Source organism: Mastacembelus armatus, chromosome 1 (genome assembly GCF_900324485.2).
Source record: "Mastacembelus armatus chromosome 1, fMasArm1.2, whole genome shotgun sequence".
NCBI classification, from domain to species: Eukaryota; Metazoa; Chordata; class Actinopteri; order Synbranchiformes; family Mastacembelidae; genus Mastacembelus; species Mastacembelus armatus.
Genome location: NC_046633.1, coordinates 17,354,070 through 17,369,846, shown reverse-complemented (window position 1 = coordinate 17,369,846; position 15,777 = coordinate 17,354,070). Strand labels below are relative to the sequence as shown.

Below are 15,777 nucleotides of genomic sequence, written 5' to 3'. Positions count from 1 at the left end.
AACTTGAGCAAAATGTAAAGATTAAAAACAAGGCAGACTCTAATTTGAGCCTGACTGATAATCCACTTTCTGCTGATGGCCTGAGCCCTAAGTCCTACATAAACTGTAAAATCAACAAATTACATAGTAACCAAACACAACTCTCAGTGGTGACGAGGAGACATAAATACATAAAACTGAATAGTTTACTCAGAAATACATACATTTGTGAATGAATAAATACATCTTGACATCTATTACTAATTAGACTACTCTTTGATGGTAATGTTGCTGGAGTACAGGCTGACATTCGATGTTCTCTGGCTCCCCCTGGTGATCAAAGGCTACAAAGACCTGCAGATGGACTACTACTACAGGGCTGTGGTGTAAAACCACTATTTTAAACCCTTAAAAAGAAAGGAAGATGTGCCAGTAATATTTGATATTTATTTATTTTTTGCATGTGTGGGATTAAAAAAAAACAGATCAAAAGTTTCAGCTGTTCACAAATGGCACAGCATTGCTGCTAACCCAAGCTTAAATGTGATGCTGTATGCTGTTATTGGTCCATAAACTTTTGACAGTAATACCGCTTTGCTTGTAATGCATAAAAGCTGGCTAAAACATAAAGGGAAATTACCTGTGGAGTGTAAATATTAGTGTAAGAATAAAAACAGTCGAATCTGCATGTTTTACCCAACTTAGTTTAAAAAAAAAAAGGTGCACAACAGCATTTTACACAGCTGCTGACACTTGTGAAATTGTCTTCTGTGATCACACTATAATATGATAATATTCAAATAAGTGCATACTATTGTTTTTGACTGTGAACATCTTTTGTGTGTGTGTATCTATTAGGGCTACATAACTCATTTATTTCCCAGTGGTTCAATTTTCACTTAAAACAAGCTAAATGCAGCTGCAAAGAAAATACTGCCCAAAACACTACTCACAGGCCAGAATTAAATTTGTTGCAGGTGGGGAAAAAGCCTATTGACACCCTTCCAGGAAGCACTGAAAACTATTAAGTATTGCTGATTTCAGTGTCACAAGTCCTGCTACACAGGCGCCACTCAGAGCACCAGTAGGACTGTCCATCACCAGTCTCTCTCTACAGAGGTATGCTGCGATCTCTTTTGTCCCATATGGTGTTTAGACATTTCGCAGTAGCCACTGTGGTGGTGAGATGCCAGAATTGGAGAAGTAGTTCCACCACCAGGGCTTCTCCTGCCGTTCAATCCCTCCTTCACTTCCATCTGGCTCGCTGTAGCGCTCAAATTGGTTGTAAGGGTCAAATCGATCCCATGTGTCTACTGTGGGGAAGAGGTGGTCGTCAATATCAGGCTCCACAGGTACCTGGATGCAGGAAGGGGGGAGAGAGTGAAGATGAAGAGCTGAGGCGATGAATTAACTGTCGTGCATGTCTGTAAAGTAAGATGACAAACCTTCTTCAAGACGAAGTCCACACGTCCAGCTTTGTTCATGTTGTGAGGCAGGTGAACCCTTTTGCTGATCCTGGAGTAACCCTTGGCTGTGGCTGTGAGGATATGAGTACCCGGGTTCAGAAGACGCCAGTAGTCTCCATCTTCAGCTGGAATGCAGAGAGAGGAAAAAGCAGAAAGAGAACAAGGTAATAGAGTTAGTATTGCAGATATGTTGGTAAAACTAAAGCAAAAAGGGAGGTAGTGAAAGAAGAGCACTGTAAAAGGTGAATGTTTGAGATACAAGGTGCTACAAATAAACAAGAGTAAGAGTCTACAGCCAGGCCAATGGCTGTGGGGCTAAACATTAGTACAGGGTTGCCCTGAACCTCATGCTAAATCCATCAGGCTAACATACTCACAATGACAAGGCTGATCAAAACATGTTAATGTTTAGCAGCTGATGTTCAACATCTTAGTTTAGGATTTCAGCAAACAAGCATTAGTTATTAGCACTACAGGAAAAGTCAGGGGCTTGACAAAGTCCTTAGGATTCATCATTTGAGAACCATGAATGTAGGTCAAGAATTCTCTGGCAATCCATCCAATACTTGTGATATTTCAGGACCAGTTAGTTGTACACTCGTCCACCCACCCTGTCATCACAAAAGCAATACCACTAGTGTAGCTAAAATAGTCTAATATCCATAATTTCCAAAAAATATGCTGCAGAGCTACACTATGACACTATAGTAAACAAGCAGCAACGAAAAGTTAACATCAAACATTAAATCAAGTAGCCTACATACAATAATTCTTAAAGTTATACCACCCATGGAGGATTGTGTTTACCTGTGGTGACATCTTTTCTAATTCCCCTGACAGAGATAGTTGCACCTTTTATCCCATTTCCATCAACATCCTTAACTACTCCCTTTATTCCTCGGTGAACCTGTTCAGGGGCAGGGAGCACAATGACATACCATATTATTGCCCTGTCTGCCTTGTAGCTTTGACCTGTACAGAGTAATTATCCTGCCTACATGCACGGAATATAGGTACTATATTATGTACCAGTTTATAACAGAATTTTTTTTTTATTGTTTCTGTCCTTTCTTTTCTTTGAAATACATTAAGTCTAATAAAAATAATTGAATAAAATAAATTGAATGTAAATTGGACGTAGCTATTTTTTCCTTTTTCATCTTCTAGTAGTAGCTAAAAAATTATGTAACGCCGATTTCATCTGTATTTAAACCCAGACTGGTTGAAAAACTTTTCCTTACAGACTCGAGAAAACTGAGCAGAGCTTCCTTGTTCCTCTTCCACTCTGGATAAAGCTCAGCTTCTGAGGGGAATTTATCACAGCCAAGCTCCACAGTGATTTCCAGACAATTAGTGTGTAAGTAGTTGAAGTCTGACATGCCTGCAAAGGAGAAATTGCATGAGTCCCTCACTAGAAATGTGAGTGGTAGAAAAAATAATGTCTAAATGGTTGTCTGTAGTTTGAAGTGTTGTATCTCACCACCAGCAAAACTGTACCACAGTGCCCCATTGATGATGCCCCTAGTTCTGTAAAAGGAGGCTCCGCACCTGTCTGTGTCATTGTTAGACATTGTGGCATGGGCATCTGCATAGGTTCGAGCCAACTGCTTAAAGACCTGAGAGTTGGGAGATCACTGACCAAGGTGGGCATTGAGGTCATGTGACATTACAGCTGCAATATATCTGATTATTCATCAACTGAAATTCTTTAGCAAACTATCTGTCAAGCCATTGATTCACAAGACTGTCCTTCCTCCCTACCTGTTCATCTGGCGTGGGTGAGAACAACCTCTCCTCATGTAGGTGTCTAGAGAAGTCGAAGGGATAGGAGACCACCAGTTCCCCTCCGTGGAGGCTGGCAGACTGAACAAAGGGCAGTGACCTCATCCACTTCATCACTGCATAGGTCTCTGGTGCCACCTATAGTCCAAAGTTAGAATTGGACTGTTTGGAGATCCAGGCTAAAATATCAAATGCAGATCATTTTACTCACATGCTGATGAAAGAAAACTCATGTCCCCTGACCTTTCCAAACCAGTAGGCATCAGGGATCGCGATGTGGTCGGTGCGGAAGTGCCTGCTGCGACGGTTCCGGTACAACACAGAAGTGAGGTCTGGAAAATTGCGGTTCAGGTCTATGTTCTGAGCATTTGTCCGTCCATTGGTCCAGCCATTCAACAAGTGACCCTGAAATATTTTGGATCCAATGATTGTAAGTATTAAAAATGTACATAAATTGTTTTAATTGACGTTAATGATATGTGATATTAGTGGAAGGAGTTATTATGTGATGGGAATATGGAAGAATTTATATAAATATTAGTGAGAAATACATAAATACATGTTAGACTATCGTTGTTAATTCTATTGTTAACATATAGACAAGACCATATATCCATCATGAAAAAACTGCCACATGGTGTAACGAACCAATTATTCATTCATTTAAAGCTGTGATGAAAATGCATTTAATCTAAGATTTATCCATCCAAACAATCCAATTGTATGTATATTTTGTAAACATATACATATATGCTGCCATATATAGTACAAATATGGCAGCAGGTTGAGTTTACCTTGTATTTACTATTTCATTACATTACATTATACATGTTAAACTGAAAATTAGCACAATACATGCAATGCGCAGCATATGAATCCATTCAGTTTAGTTTATGTAATGCAATGTAATCATACTAATAAAAAGCACATTGTGCACATCCATGATGTTTCAGCCATGAATGTATTCTAAATTGTTCAGGCCGGTGCAGTCACAGTTTGTCAGGCTAAAGCCCATGCATATAAAATGTCTCTCTTGAGCCAAATATGGCTACAGAGTACATTTCAGATTGCACATTGCATAGCTAGACAATAATTAATTGCATAGTGCATCTTAGAATGTGACCTGCACCTGTAATGAAAACCTAAATAAAAAGGATTCCTTGACAGCATATTTTTCACACTCAAAGTCAGAAAACGAAACAAAACTGACTACATTTTTTTGTTGTTGAAGAATTATGACAAAATTATGTGGACGTTTGATGAATGTACATTAAGTAATGACCATCTTAATGCAAAGTCTCTAAGTCATAAACTAGCTCCTGTTCAGTAAGTTTCCTCTGCCACCCAAAACCTCTTGTTCAGCAGTTAATTAAACTGCTTGACCTGTTGCACTAACCTGAATATGAAGCATCTTTCAGTAACATCCTGTCCCTGTCAGGTGACACTAGTGCGTATTTATGAAGTAAATGTATCTACAATCCACTGAGAATTAGACAAATGGACTTATACTCCGCTTTTACAGTACCAGTCAAACGTTTGGACACACGTTCTTATTCGATTCAGTGGTAAAGTGTGTCCAGACTTTTGACTGGTAGTATATATGCACTTAAACACACTCACAGCACCTTTTCACTATTCACCCATTCACACAAATAATGCCACCATACAATCATTCACCCAATCATACACAGATAGCACAGTCACCCGGAGGCACCTGTTGTCTGTCACAACATTTTTAACCATTGAAACTGTACACAAAGAAGATGGAAACAACTGAAATGCTTATACGTGAAAAATGCAAGAAAAAAATGTAAAACTAGCAACTAAAATGTCAGTAAAACAGGACTAAAACTAAAAAAATCTAAAACTACAACTTTTATTAACGAACTTAAGCTAAATTAAATTCAGGTGCCAAAATTAACACTGGCAAAGTTCCGTGCTACACATATCTGCACACATACATGATCGGTATACAGAGTATATGCATGCAGAGCATATTAGATGCAAAGTGAAAAGGCCTGAGGCATTAGTGAATAAATAGATCAGAAGCTGTTTCAGTGTTGTTACACTCCGTACTGAAATAGTCAAGAGATGACAAACTTTTCATATGTGTCATATTATCCAGATATTGGTCTCAGATGTTTGGACGGTCCTACACTATACTGCACAGTAGGATGAGTGTTTATCAGTGGGATAAAACACACATTGCCAGAGAGAAAACAGCTGCTACACAAACCAGCTGAGTGATGATTAGTGTTGAATTCTCTGGTTAGTAAAATAAGTATGCATACAGTTTTCGCACTGCTGGTAATGCTATTTAAACACAGTGCATACAACTGTGTCATGATTACGACATACAACTAATCTGAGTAAGTGAATTTCTGCTAACAATTTTTTAAAAATCACACCAAAATCAGGTGTATCAATAGTCTTGATTAGTATCTAAAGATCCAGATGCACGATCACTACAGCAAAGGTTGGTAAACCTTTAGTATATGATATTGAAAATTAAAAATGTTATTTTTTTAGATATTTTAAAATGAGTAGAGTCTATAATGACAGGTCACTGCTACAGCACTGTCACACAGTGTCCCATTCCACAGCTCACAAACAACACTGTAACAATCCTCTGCATCAAGCTCTCAAGCTGAAAAGAATGAGCAGAAAGAGGGTTTGAGAGCGGATAATGGTGATTTGTCCTTTTTGACTGTTAACAATAATTACTTCCTGGTTGCTGAGCTCCGGGTCATTGCTATCCTCTACCTCAGAGGCGGCCAGCTCATAGCCATCAGGGTTCATAGAAGCCAGAATATGGATGCGGGTTGTGTTGATAATGGTCTGAATTCGTTGGTTTCCTAGATTGTACTCTGAACACAGGTACTGAGCCAAGTAGATGAGCAGCTGACGGCCCAGCACCTCATTGCCGTGCATGTTGCCCACCAGTTTGATCTCTGGCTCCACTGGTTCAAAAACAGAAGCAAACATAATTAAAGCCGCATGACTTGAATACTGATTTATTATGTCTTTAGAAAGCTGTTGTGAGGAATGCAATAGCAAAATGTTGTCTATTTACACATCTCACAGACAAATGGATGTCTGGAGTCATGTTTGTAGTCACTTGATGAATGTAAGCCCATTGTTCACTCTCCTTGTAGCTCTGTTTTGGTCTCCATCAGCTCCTTCACCAGGCAAACATCTAGAACTGACTGATGTGATGATTCTCTATGATCCTGTCATTACTAATGTCCTTTTTCACATTATGCATGTTTTTTTTTCACAAACCATAATCTGATCCATTTTTGATTTTTAAAAAAATGCAGCTATAAAAACTACTTATTACTACTAATACATATTATGGTTAAATGAATTGACATGCTGCTTGCATGGACTCACTGCCACATATTCTGCCGGCTACTTACAATGTTAAAAACCAATCATTCCAGGAGTATATGTATCATTTTGGATCCCGGCAGCAGAAGCTGTTAGCTCCAATAAGCTTGTACTCCTCGCCAGTCCCCTAAATCCCATGAGTTTAATACGACTGTAAGTTATGGAAAGCTGTATTAGGAGTACTGAAAGGAGTACTCCTAATACAGCTCCTAGGAGTACTGGTGTACTGGAAAGTACAAGAAAAGTAGCAGTGTTATCTTCCAATACAACCGTTTAGTCAGAAAAGTTATGTGCAAAATCCACTTACTTTAAAATCACTGTAAGTAATAACCTGATACAAACATGTAAACACAGGTTAAATCAAGGGTAACTGTGGCAAGTAAAATGCACTTGACAAACAAAGCAAAATACTGCATATGTGTTCCAGGGTAGAGATTTGGAGTTTGCAAGTGAGAGATTTTCAGTAACAGATCAAATCTAATCAGCTGAACATATCTGCTCTAATCAGTATTTCCTTGTTAATGCATCAAATTACTGTGTGTAATATAACATCTGACAGATTATTATCAGACAACTCTGCAGGTCCTCTCAGCCCTAGTGGCATTTATAGTGTCTTTAGTCTCACTCTCATTACCCTTATTTCCAACACGTTTTCACCAAAAAGCTCTGATAAACTGACTGTACCAAAAGTACAGGCATAGGGGGTATCAGTTAAAAAGACCAAAGATAAAAGGAAAGTGAATGTTGAACTTACATTTGCCACGTCACCAGAAGCATTAGCTACTGACAATTTGCCAAGTCAGCATTATGAGACAATAATCTGTGAATGTTGCATCCATAACTCATTTCCAAAGAAGCAAAAGAGAAATTAAGAGGACATACTGTGTACAGGGTCCCGACTTAAGAGGAGAGGCTAAATGGTGAATTAATGTAACCACAAAGCTACACACACACCACACTACTTGACACAGCTCATTTACACTGCTGTTTCATACTCACATAGCTCATGCTGCCCAGGGTTGTTGGTGAACTCAATTACCAGCAAATCCCTGCCCTCTGAGCTGCGCCCAATGCTGTAGACATGAGAGATATGGGAGCACTTGGCAGCTGTTCTCTTCAGTAAGCTGTACATCTGGGCGTTGGAGGTGTAGGTGAACTGGATGATGGTACTGGGTTCTTGAGAGGAGAGACTGGACATTGCGAGCTCCTGTTTGGCTGGAAGAGGGATTTTGGAAGACAGAGGTGACATATTTGTTTCACAGATCACTCTAAAGAGTACAAAAAAAAAAAAAAAAACAGTGTGGGCTCTACCTTTCAGCCCTGCCAGTGGGTCAAAGCAGCCCTCTTCGTCACTGGCGAAGAAGCGGTCGCAGTCGAGGAAATAAGGCCAGGACATTTCTATAGCCTCAAAGGCATGGATACAGTCCTTCCTCAGTGCCTCGCATGTGCTGCGGCAGGGTTTGATCATCTTGTCATCCTTGCAGGGCGAGGCAAGTACTGAGCAGCCTACGAGACGTATCTCAGGTGAGCACTCCCCATTGAGCAGGCCATGGATGACACTCAGGAGGAGGTACTCTGCCCCTGACTCAGCCTCCAGGCGACTGCGGTGACCAAGGATGTTTGGGAATATGGTTCTAGAGCAGCATCGTTAAAAAAAAAAGCAGCATTGATACATGATGTCCACAACGATGTTGTTAATTTTAACACAGCAAGAAAGAACAACTTTAAACAAAGCAAACAATGACTTGGTTGCCCACGTTAGTACCAACCTCTACGACCCACCTAGAGTATTCCATATCATTACAGTAGCCCAGATTCAGCTCTGCACAGGTAGCTGTGGGAGAAAGGAGGCAGATAAAGCTTGTAAGCTATTTATTAAGAAGACGCTTTCAGTTTACTGTACTTTAAAGCTGAGTGTACAACATTTTTTCAAAAATTGAAATAGCTAAATCTTTTCAGGGCTTGTGTCGAAGTTCTGTATGTGTCACAGCTCTAATGGGAGTCAAAGAAAACACTGTGAGCTATTGAAAAACTACTGGATTTGACTGATATAGCAGTTAGCACATTAGTATTTGAAAATGTAAACGGATAGTGTGAGGTGTCTGAAGCTGCCCTGCTGCCTGGCTATCTGCAGAACAGACCTGTTGCATCTTGCAGCAGCACTTGGTATTTCAAACATTTTGTCTTTTCAGCCCTGAAGGTCAGATCACTGGCTGCAAATTCAACCAAAGGGCGCACTCCACTCCTTTTAGGTGATGATGCAACATTATAGGCAGCTGTGGTCACTTTTTGCATGTGGTGTTTGCAGCCACTTAATAGAAAACAAGATGAATTAGTCACTTACGTTTTTCTTCATATACATTGTTGCTGCATCTTCCTGTGAAAGAAAAAAAAAATCATTTAATAAGAGCATGAAAGCGCGAGTGGTTGAGAAAAACACTAGGAGGCGACACATTTTCAAAATCCACAGAAGCAGATACTCTTGTTTCCTGTTATCACTGTTGATGACCAGGCTGATCTAGTTCGGAAAAACTGCAGGTGACAGTGTTTACAAGTTGTAGTCAGCTCCGCGTGATCACCAAACCACTCAGCCTCAGACTTGTGCAGGATTAAACTGTGTATAGACAGTGAGGCTGCGAGTGAGTAGTGATTCAAGCGTCAATAAAAGATAACCAGTGGAGCTGAGGTTATTTTGAGGTAAACAACACAACATGAGTTACAAGTAAACGCCTGCGTGCGTGCTCAGTCTGTTGTTATTTGCTGGTTAGAAATAAAGAAAGTGTCCGTGTGGGCATTTGTCTCTCGTGCAAGTGGTCCTATTTAAGTTTCGTTTGCTCTGCATCACCAGTCAGCCATCATGCATTGTTAACTCTGGTTTGGTAGAGTTGAACCACTTGTTTTAAAAGGAAGCGACCTTACCTAAAACTTCGTCTTCCGGCTGGCAACTCTCCTGCTGCGGGGCGCACCAACCACTTTCCGTTAAGGAAAGAAGCAGCACCAAAAGTCCGAAATGCATGTTGTAGTGCAGCAAGCTGCTTAACAACAGCAGTGAGTGATGTGGCAGCGTGTGTGTGTGTGTGTGTGTGAGGCGGTTACTTATACGTTCCCAGGTCTGGATGATAATTACCACCCACAGCAAGGAAACCTCCTTCCTTTGTCTGCGCGGAGCATCCCTGACCCGAAAAACAACTGCGGCGCATCAGGACTACGGTTCACTGCTGTGCGCTACGAGCGAGCGCCGATCATATTTCACTGTGTGTGTGTGTGTGTGTGTGTGCATTGATGTGCGTTCAGCTTACACACTCCCATTGTGGGGACTCGGTCTATCTGGTCCCTATCATGTAAATCATTGCATTTTATAGTGATGACTTGGTTTAAGGGTTAGTTTAGGTTGAGATTAGGGTTAGGCAGGTTGCGGTTACAGTTAAAGTTCCGGTAGGTCTCCAGGAAATGGATACCAAGTCCCCACGAGGTGTGGAGGAGTGAGAGCATACTGTGTGTGCATGTGTTGTGGGGGGTGGGGGCACACGGAAGAAAAGTGGCTTGTGGGATTGAGACAAATCCATGGCTGTATTGTTTGACATAATGGGGCTGCTGAGGCTGTTCCCCAGTTCAATGCAAGAATAGATCTTGGCTTTCCTCAGATTCTTAAAATAGAAATGTATAACAACTCACTGTATGCCTTTATAACAGCACTTTTAACATAACGACAGGAACCCACAGTGGTCCCAAGATAAATGACCGGGGTCAAAACTGTCATTTAGTAAAACCATAGTGTGTCTGTGGCAGTGGATTTTATTCTTTTAATCTGTGTTTTTTTTTGTTGTTTTTTTTTTGCAGTGATATAACATTTTTACAATCTTCACACTTATTTTGTTTTACAGTTTACATTTAAAAATGGCACTCATTAACACAAGCTTTAACATGAGCTTCATAACAGTCATCAGTATTAACATTTTCCCAGTTTTTCACTGAAACATGAAGATCACTTCCTGACAAATGTAAGGTTATTTCAAAGATAGGTTTACATTGAATACAGTAATAAACATTGTGAGATTCGTGTGGTGTATCCTTGGCAATGCCTCAGCAGGCAAAATGACTAGCCCTGTGGAAGCAACAGTCAGTGGAGTCTGAAAAGACCTTTGGCATTCTTCAGAGGCCAGTGAGGTCTCAAGAAGCATACATTGTTTTGATCCCTTCACAGTTCCCTGTGGCTTAAAGAGTCCATGGTCCAGCCCTCTGTTAAAGTCTCCTTGAGTGAGACATTGACACCTTTCCCTCTGTGGGGCAGCTTTTCTAAATGACCTTGTGCTGCTGCAGGTGAATCATTTACAAACTTGCACGTTGACCTCAGGTGATCCTGGCAATGCAGTTGTCGTCTGTGGTGTCCAGCGTGCTGCTCAGGCTGTGGGCGGAGAGCAAGTAATGATCCTTTCTCAAAACACGGCTGATAACACTGACTAGGACCTTCCTGTACTGCTGCCGCAGAAGACAGTAAACAAACGGGTCACTGGAAGCCTTGGCATAGGACAGACATTTGGTGGTGATACCCCAGTAACGAGGTATGTGCACAGAAGGCAGCAACTCCACCAACCTGCAGGAGGAATAGTAGAAAAAGAGGTGAATCCTAATGGCCCTCATTCTGCCATGAACTTGAAAAAAAAAAGCAAACAAAAACAAATTGTCAAAAAAAGGTGAGATTGCACCTAAACATCCCCCATTATTACTGAAATATATTTTTCAAGTGGTGCGTCGTAGGACTTCTGTAGCACCATTATATATTCTGTGCATCAAAACAAACTAAAGTCCTGCAGAACTTCAGTATACAAGCATGCTGACAGTCAATATATTTTTAAGCTTGACCATGATTGTTGTCTAACCATAGCCATGTGTTTGTTATTGTAACAATAAAAACAAAGATCTTAACCAGTCATTTCAACCCAAACCGTGACCTTTCCCTAAACCAGTCCAAGTCATACTTGCTCCATCATAAACTAGATCTGTTTCAGCAGTGATTTGTAACCATTTTGCAAAGCACAGACAAAAATGTTTGTGCCAGTGTATGCGGCTCATGCTCAAACGTATGATCTATTTTTCCTTGATGATGAACATAACATGTATAGGTGCCATACCTGTTTTAGTTTGTTCTTCAAATGGCACAAATATGCTTCTGTATCAGACATTTGTGTATTACCAAACCTTATTAGCAGATTACTTTATAAATGTATGGTAAATAACTTTTAACTCGTACAGGGTGATGCAATATCCTTTAATTACCTCAATCCAACTTAAAATTTGTGAAATTTGTATCGGAGAGTTACTAATTCAACTTTAAAATTTGTGTCTATTGCACTTCTTTATATTATATAGTAACAATACATTGGGAACATTACTGCATCTTCATCTTGAGATGCAAATTGACCAAAAACTGGAATGTAAAGGTAAGACCAGAGCTCTTATATTACACTCCATCGCAAAATGATACAGTCTGTGTTTGTAAAATGTTATCCCATGATATTAATCAAAGATGTAAGACAAAGCGTGTTCAGTATAAACCCACATTATTATATCACAGGCACATCAGACGCCCCAGGATACACTAGTTGGATTTTCTTTAGAGCCATTATTGCAAAAGCATCTGAAAAAGGCAAGTTAGACATGGTGAGTATAAACCTAAGCACTGAGCCAGGGAGCAGGGTGTTACCTTGTTATAACATAGGGTGAGAAGCAGAAGAAGAAGGAGCCGATGAAGATGCAAATCTTTTTAGTGGCGCGCTGCCTCCTCTTCTTCTGTTCAGCTACACATCTCTCCTTCACACTGGCAGTCACACAGAGATTAATTCAGGTCTGACTTGACAGATCATATATTAACAATTTAGATCATTTGTCTTACAAAACAGATTTTAAACAGCATTTAAAATAAACCAAATTGCAAATCTATGTCAAGCTGGTGGTCCAAACACGCACAAACTGATGTACTGCTGAAGTTAGAAGCTTAAGTTTTATTTTTTTTATTTTTTTTTTTTTTTACCTGGGGTGAATATCAACCAGCAGAAGCAGAGTTTGAACTGTGATGACATCTATCCTCTTGCAGTGGGACCTTGCCACTCTCAGAACTTTCAGGTAGGCGAAGCACAGGACGAGGAGGCAGAGCACAAAGCTGCTGAGGTGGTAGAGCACCGTGAAGCTCGCATAGGTGCTTAGCTGCGACCTGCTCTTCCCCTCCAGGTGGACGGTGCACGAGGCGTAAGTGTGGCTGTATCCTCCCCAGTCCATCAGCAGCTGCGTCAGGGAAAAGGTCAGCGAGTGCAGCCAGGAGAACGCCAAGATCAGGAACGCATCCCTGTAGCGCATCTTGCTGGAGTAACTCAGCGGGAACACCACGGCTATCCACCTGTCCATGCTCATCGCGGCCATGCTCAACATGGCATTAGTGGTGAGAAAAGTCTCAGAAAAGCTGACAGCTTGACAGAACAATTCCCCGAAGGGCTTTGCGCTCTTGGCCACGCCGAGAAAAGTGGCAGGCATGTTGATGACTGTGAGGAGGATGTTGGAGAAGGACAGGTTTAGGATGAAGAGTCCTGGCACGTGGGATCTTAACTCGGCGCTCTGGGTGAAACATAGCAGCACTGACAAGTTTGTTAACAGGGAGACAACAGCTATCACCACAACGGACACTTCTAGCAGGAACTCCGGTATGCTCATCTCTCAGGCGCTCTGGCTTCAGCGGCAGCTGTGGGGAGGATGCTGTGGAGAGTGCGCCATGCTCTCTGCTCGTGCCCTCCACCAGCTGGTTATTGTCCCGGCGCACATGCCAGAGGCGGAGAGAGCTGTCCACCGTGCTGAAACACTTCTCAGTGACATCAACTTCTTTTTACCTCACTACTGTTTGTTACATGAGCTATCCAGCAATGGCATTACTGCCGGTGCTCCTTCCTCTTTCTTTCCTTCCCTATAATTCCTGGCAGTGCCAAGTGAAAAGCTGTGGAAATGATGACTTCGGGTAACCAAGTTCTCTCTCTCTCTCTCCACGTTTACTCTCGGTCATGCGCACTATCCAGCGCCTCCTCTCTCCCCGGCAATGCCGTGCGCCCCGCACGTGCAGTCGGTAGCTGGCTCATGTGATGCTTGAACAATATTCATGCAAGCAGGAGTTAATATCTGAACCGGAGGGTGGGAGTGGGGGTGTCCACGGTGTTTGCACACAAATTCCACTTTTTACCCAAAAAGATGAGTTGTGTTCTTGCATAGATGGCCTGTTTAAAGCCCGTGGTTTTGTTCTGTTTGTGACTCTGCTTAAAATTTGAGAAACATGATTAATTTATAGTGTGTGTGTGTGTGTCTGCATTTGTGTGTGTGAGAGCGTTTGTTTTCTTTGTTTATAATTCAGCATATAGTTCCTCCAAACACCTTCCAGTGGAGCAACACAAGCACGCGGCCACAGTTCATCTGTGGCCACAGTGACAGATTTAGTCCACCCCCCCCCCCCCCAAAAAAAAAAAAAAACATCAGGTGGAGCACACATACCCACACAGAATCACTCATCTCCATAGCAACAGCACATCTCTGGTGGCTTCATCACTCTTTGAACTTCATCTTCTTTAACACTGATTTGTGCTGATCTCCCTTCAAATGCCTGTGCATGTACAACGGCATATTCTTTAAATGCACTTTTTGAAAATGGGCATAATCTGCATCCAAATGCAGACTGAAGTGAGGACTAGAGGTATGAGAGGAAGGAGGGATCCTGAGGCAGAGAGGAAACCTTGATTAAAAGGGGGGAGAAGGGGAGCATGTGCAGGACGGACAGAAAAAAGGATGATGCTGTCTGTTTAAGGTGCTGAAATACGATCCAACGAAGCCAGCGAATGATGCTGAAGTAATTTTTTGGTTTGGTTTGGGTGTGTTTCTACAGAAGATTTAAAATGCTGTCTCTGTGTGTTTTCCCTGTGTCTGCATGAGTTTTCTTGCAGTACTCTGGCTTCCTCCCACATGCAGGTTGGGGTTAGATTATCGCTAACTCTAAATTGCCCGTAGGTGTGACCCTGGATGTTCCAGGACAAGTGATAGATAATGGATAGATGGATGGACATATGTTAAAAGAACATATGTAGGTTTTTATGTTGTCCTGTGCTGGGTAATAGTGAAATTCAATACACCTCTTCACTTACTACAGAAATAAATGCAAATCCTTCTCTTTTGTGAATGCAATTTAATTAGGACACAGTAAATTCATATATAAACAAGAAAATGTCCATGCCTTCTAAAACAACCTGATGTCACTATTAGCAGGGCAACATCATTTATCAAATCAGTGTGAAAAATAAGCCCTTTTATGATAATCCTTTGCTTAAAGTTTGTTAGGTGTTTGGCACAGTAGTGTCTTGGTTATGCTTCAGGAAAGATGCTTCGTCGTCATGGTGACAGCAACAAGTGTATGACTGATGGTGATGTTCTCCTTGGGTGCACATACTGAGGATTTTATTTTATTTCCCTGTTGCATTTGTTTTTTTTTAGGCAAATGTCCATAGTTTTCACCTTTGCAAGCTTGCAGTCATGAGTGTGCTGGTGTGTGTGAATGTGTGGGAAGCTTTGTGTTTGGTATAGATACATTATCAGTGTTTGTCTGTAGGCATGACATTGAGCTTTTTCTTCCCTAGATCTCCCAGATGTTTATCCCTGCTGCCCCCGAAAACTCAATTTATGTCCAATCATTATCGGATTCTTAGAAGATCACACTTACAGTTTATGCTGTAATCCGTCCAATATGTTCTCCTTATCACTATCATCCTGCTATGCTCAGCATGTTAACTTAATGGCTCTATTGATGTCAAGGAAAAGCCTTTTTGTTGCTAAGAAGGCAAAGGAGTGAGTGAGAAAAAAAGAGTAAACAGAAGAATAGAGGGAATGCGAAATCACCCCTCAGCCAGAGGGAACTCTTAGTGGTCACGTGTTTCCTCTGGGTTCCCAGGGCTGGAGAGGCTGTTATGCAAGAAACAGAATGCTGATGGGAGAAGCACTTAACAAGTTCTGTTTAGCAAGCGAGGGGTCCATCCGTCTTCCCCCAAAGCCATTGCCTCTGGCTCTGTGGATTGTCTATATATGTTTGCAGTGTCTATGCAATTACATAACACCACTGGTCCCACAGTGCGCAACACAA

General features: G+C 41.3%; 2 protein-coding genes across 3 annotated transcripts; both read right to left on the bottom strand.

Annotated features, from left to right (window-relative positions):
* Nucleotides 1-412: 412 nt before the first annotated feature.
* Nucleotides 413-9,878, bottom strand: cpz (carboxypeptidase Z). Of its 2 annotated transcripts, none has more exons than XM_026303973.2 (13): nt 9,537-9,878; nt 8,962-8,994; nt 8,400-8,451; nt 7,929-8,251; nt 7,617-7,832; nt 5,991-6,187; nt 3,471-3,632; nt 3,207-3,365; nt 2,926-3,061; nt 2,687-2,826; nt 2,253-2,352; nt 1,425-1,570; nt 413-1,335 (listed from the first exon to the last, which is right to left on the bottom strand). In XM_026303973.2, the coding sequence occupies exons 1-13, from the start codon at nt 9,631-9,633 to the stop codon at nt 1,132-1,134; spliced, it is 1,965 nt and encodes a 654-aa protein (XP_026159758.1). In that variant the 5' UTR covers nt 9,634-9,878; the 3' UTR covers nt 413-1,131. The 2 variants fall into 2 exon arrangements, with proteins under 2 accessions (XP_026159758.1, XP_026159757.1); XM_026303972.2 differs by having other exon boundaries at nt 5,952-6,187; nt 9,537-9,877.
* Nucleotides 9,879-10,967: 1,089 nt separating this feature from the next.
* On the bottom strand, nt 10,968-13,337 carry gpr78a (G protein-coupled receptor 78a). The gene is made up of 3 exons (XM_026303974.1): nt 12,649-13,337; nt 12,322-12,435; nt 10,968-11,211 (listed from the first exon to the last, which is right to left on the bottom strand). The coding sequence occupies exons 1-3, from the start codon at nt 13,320-13,322 to the stop codon at nt 10,968-10,970; spliced, it is 1,032 nt and encodes a 343-aa protein (XP_026159759.1). The 5' UTR covers nt 13,323-13,337.
* Nucleotides 13,338-15,777: the final 2,440 nt, after the last annotated feature.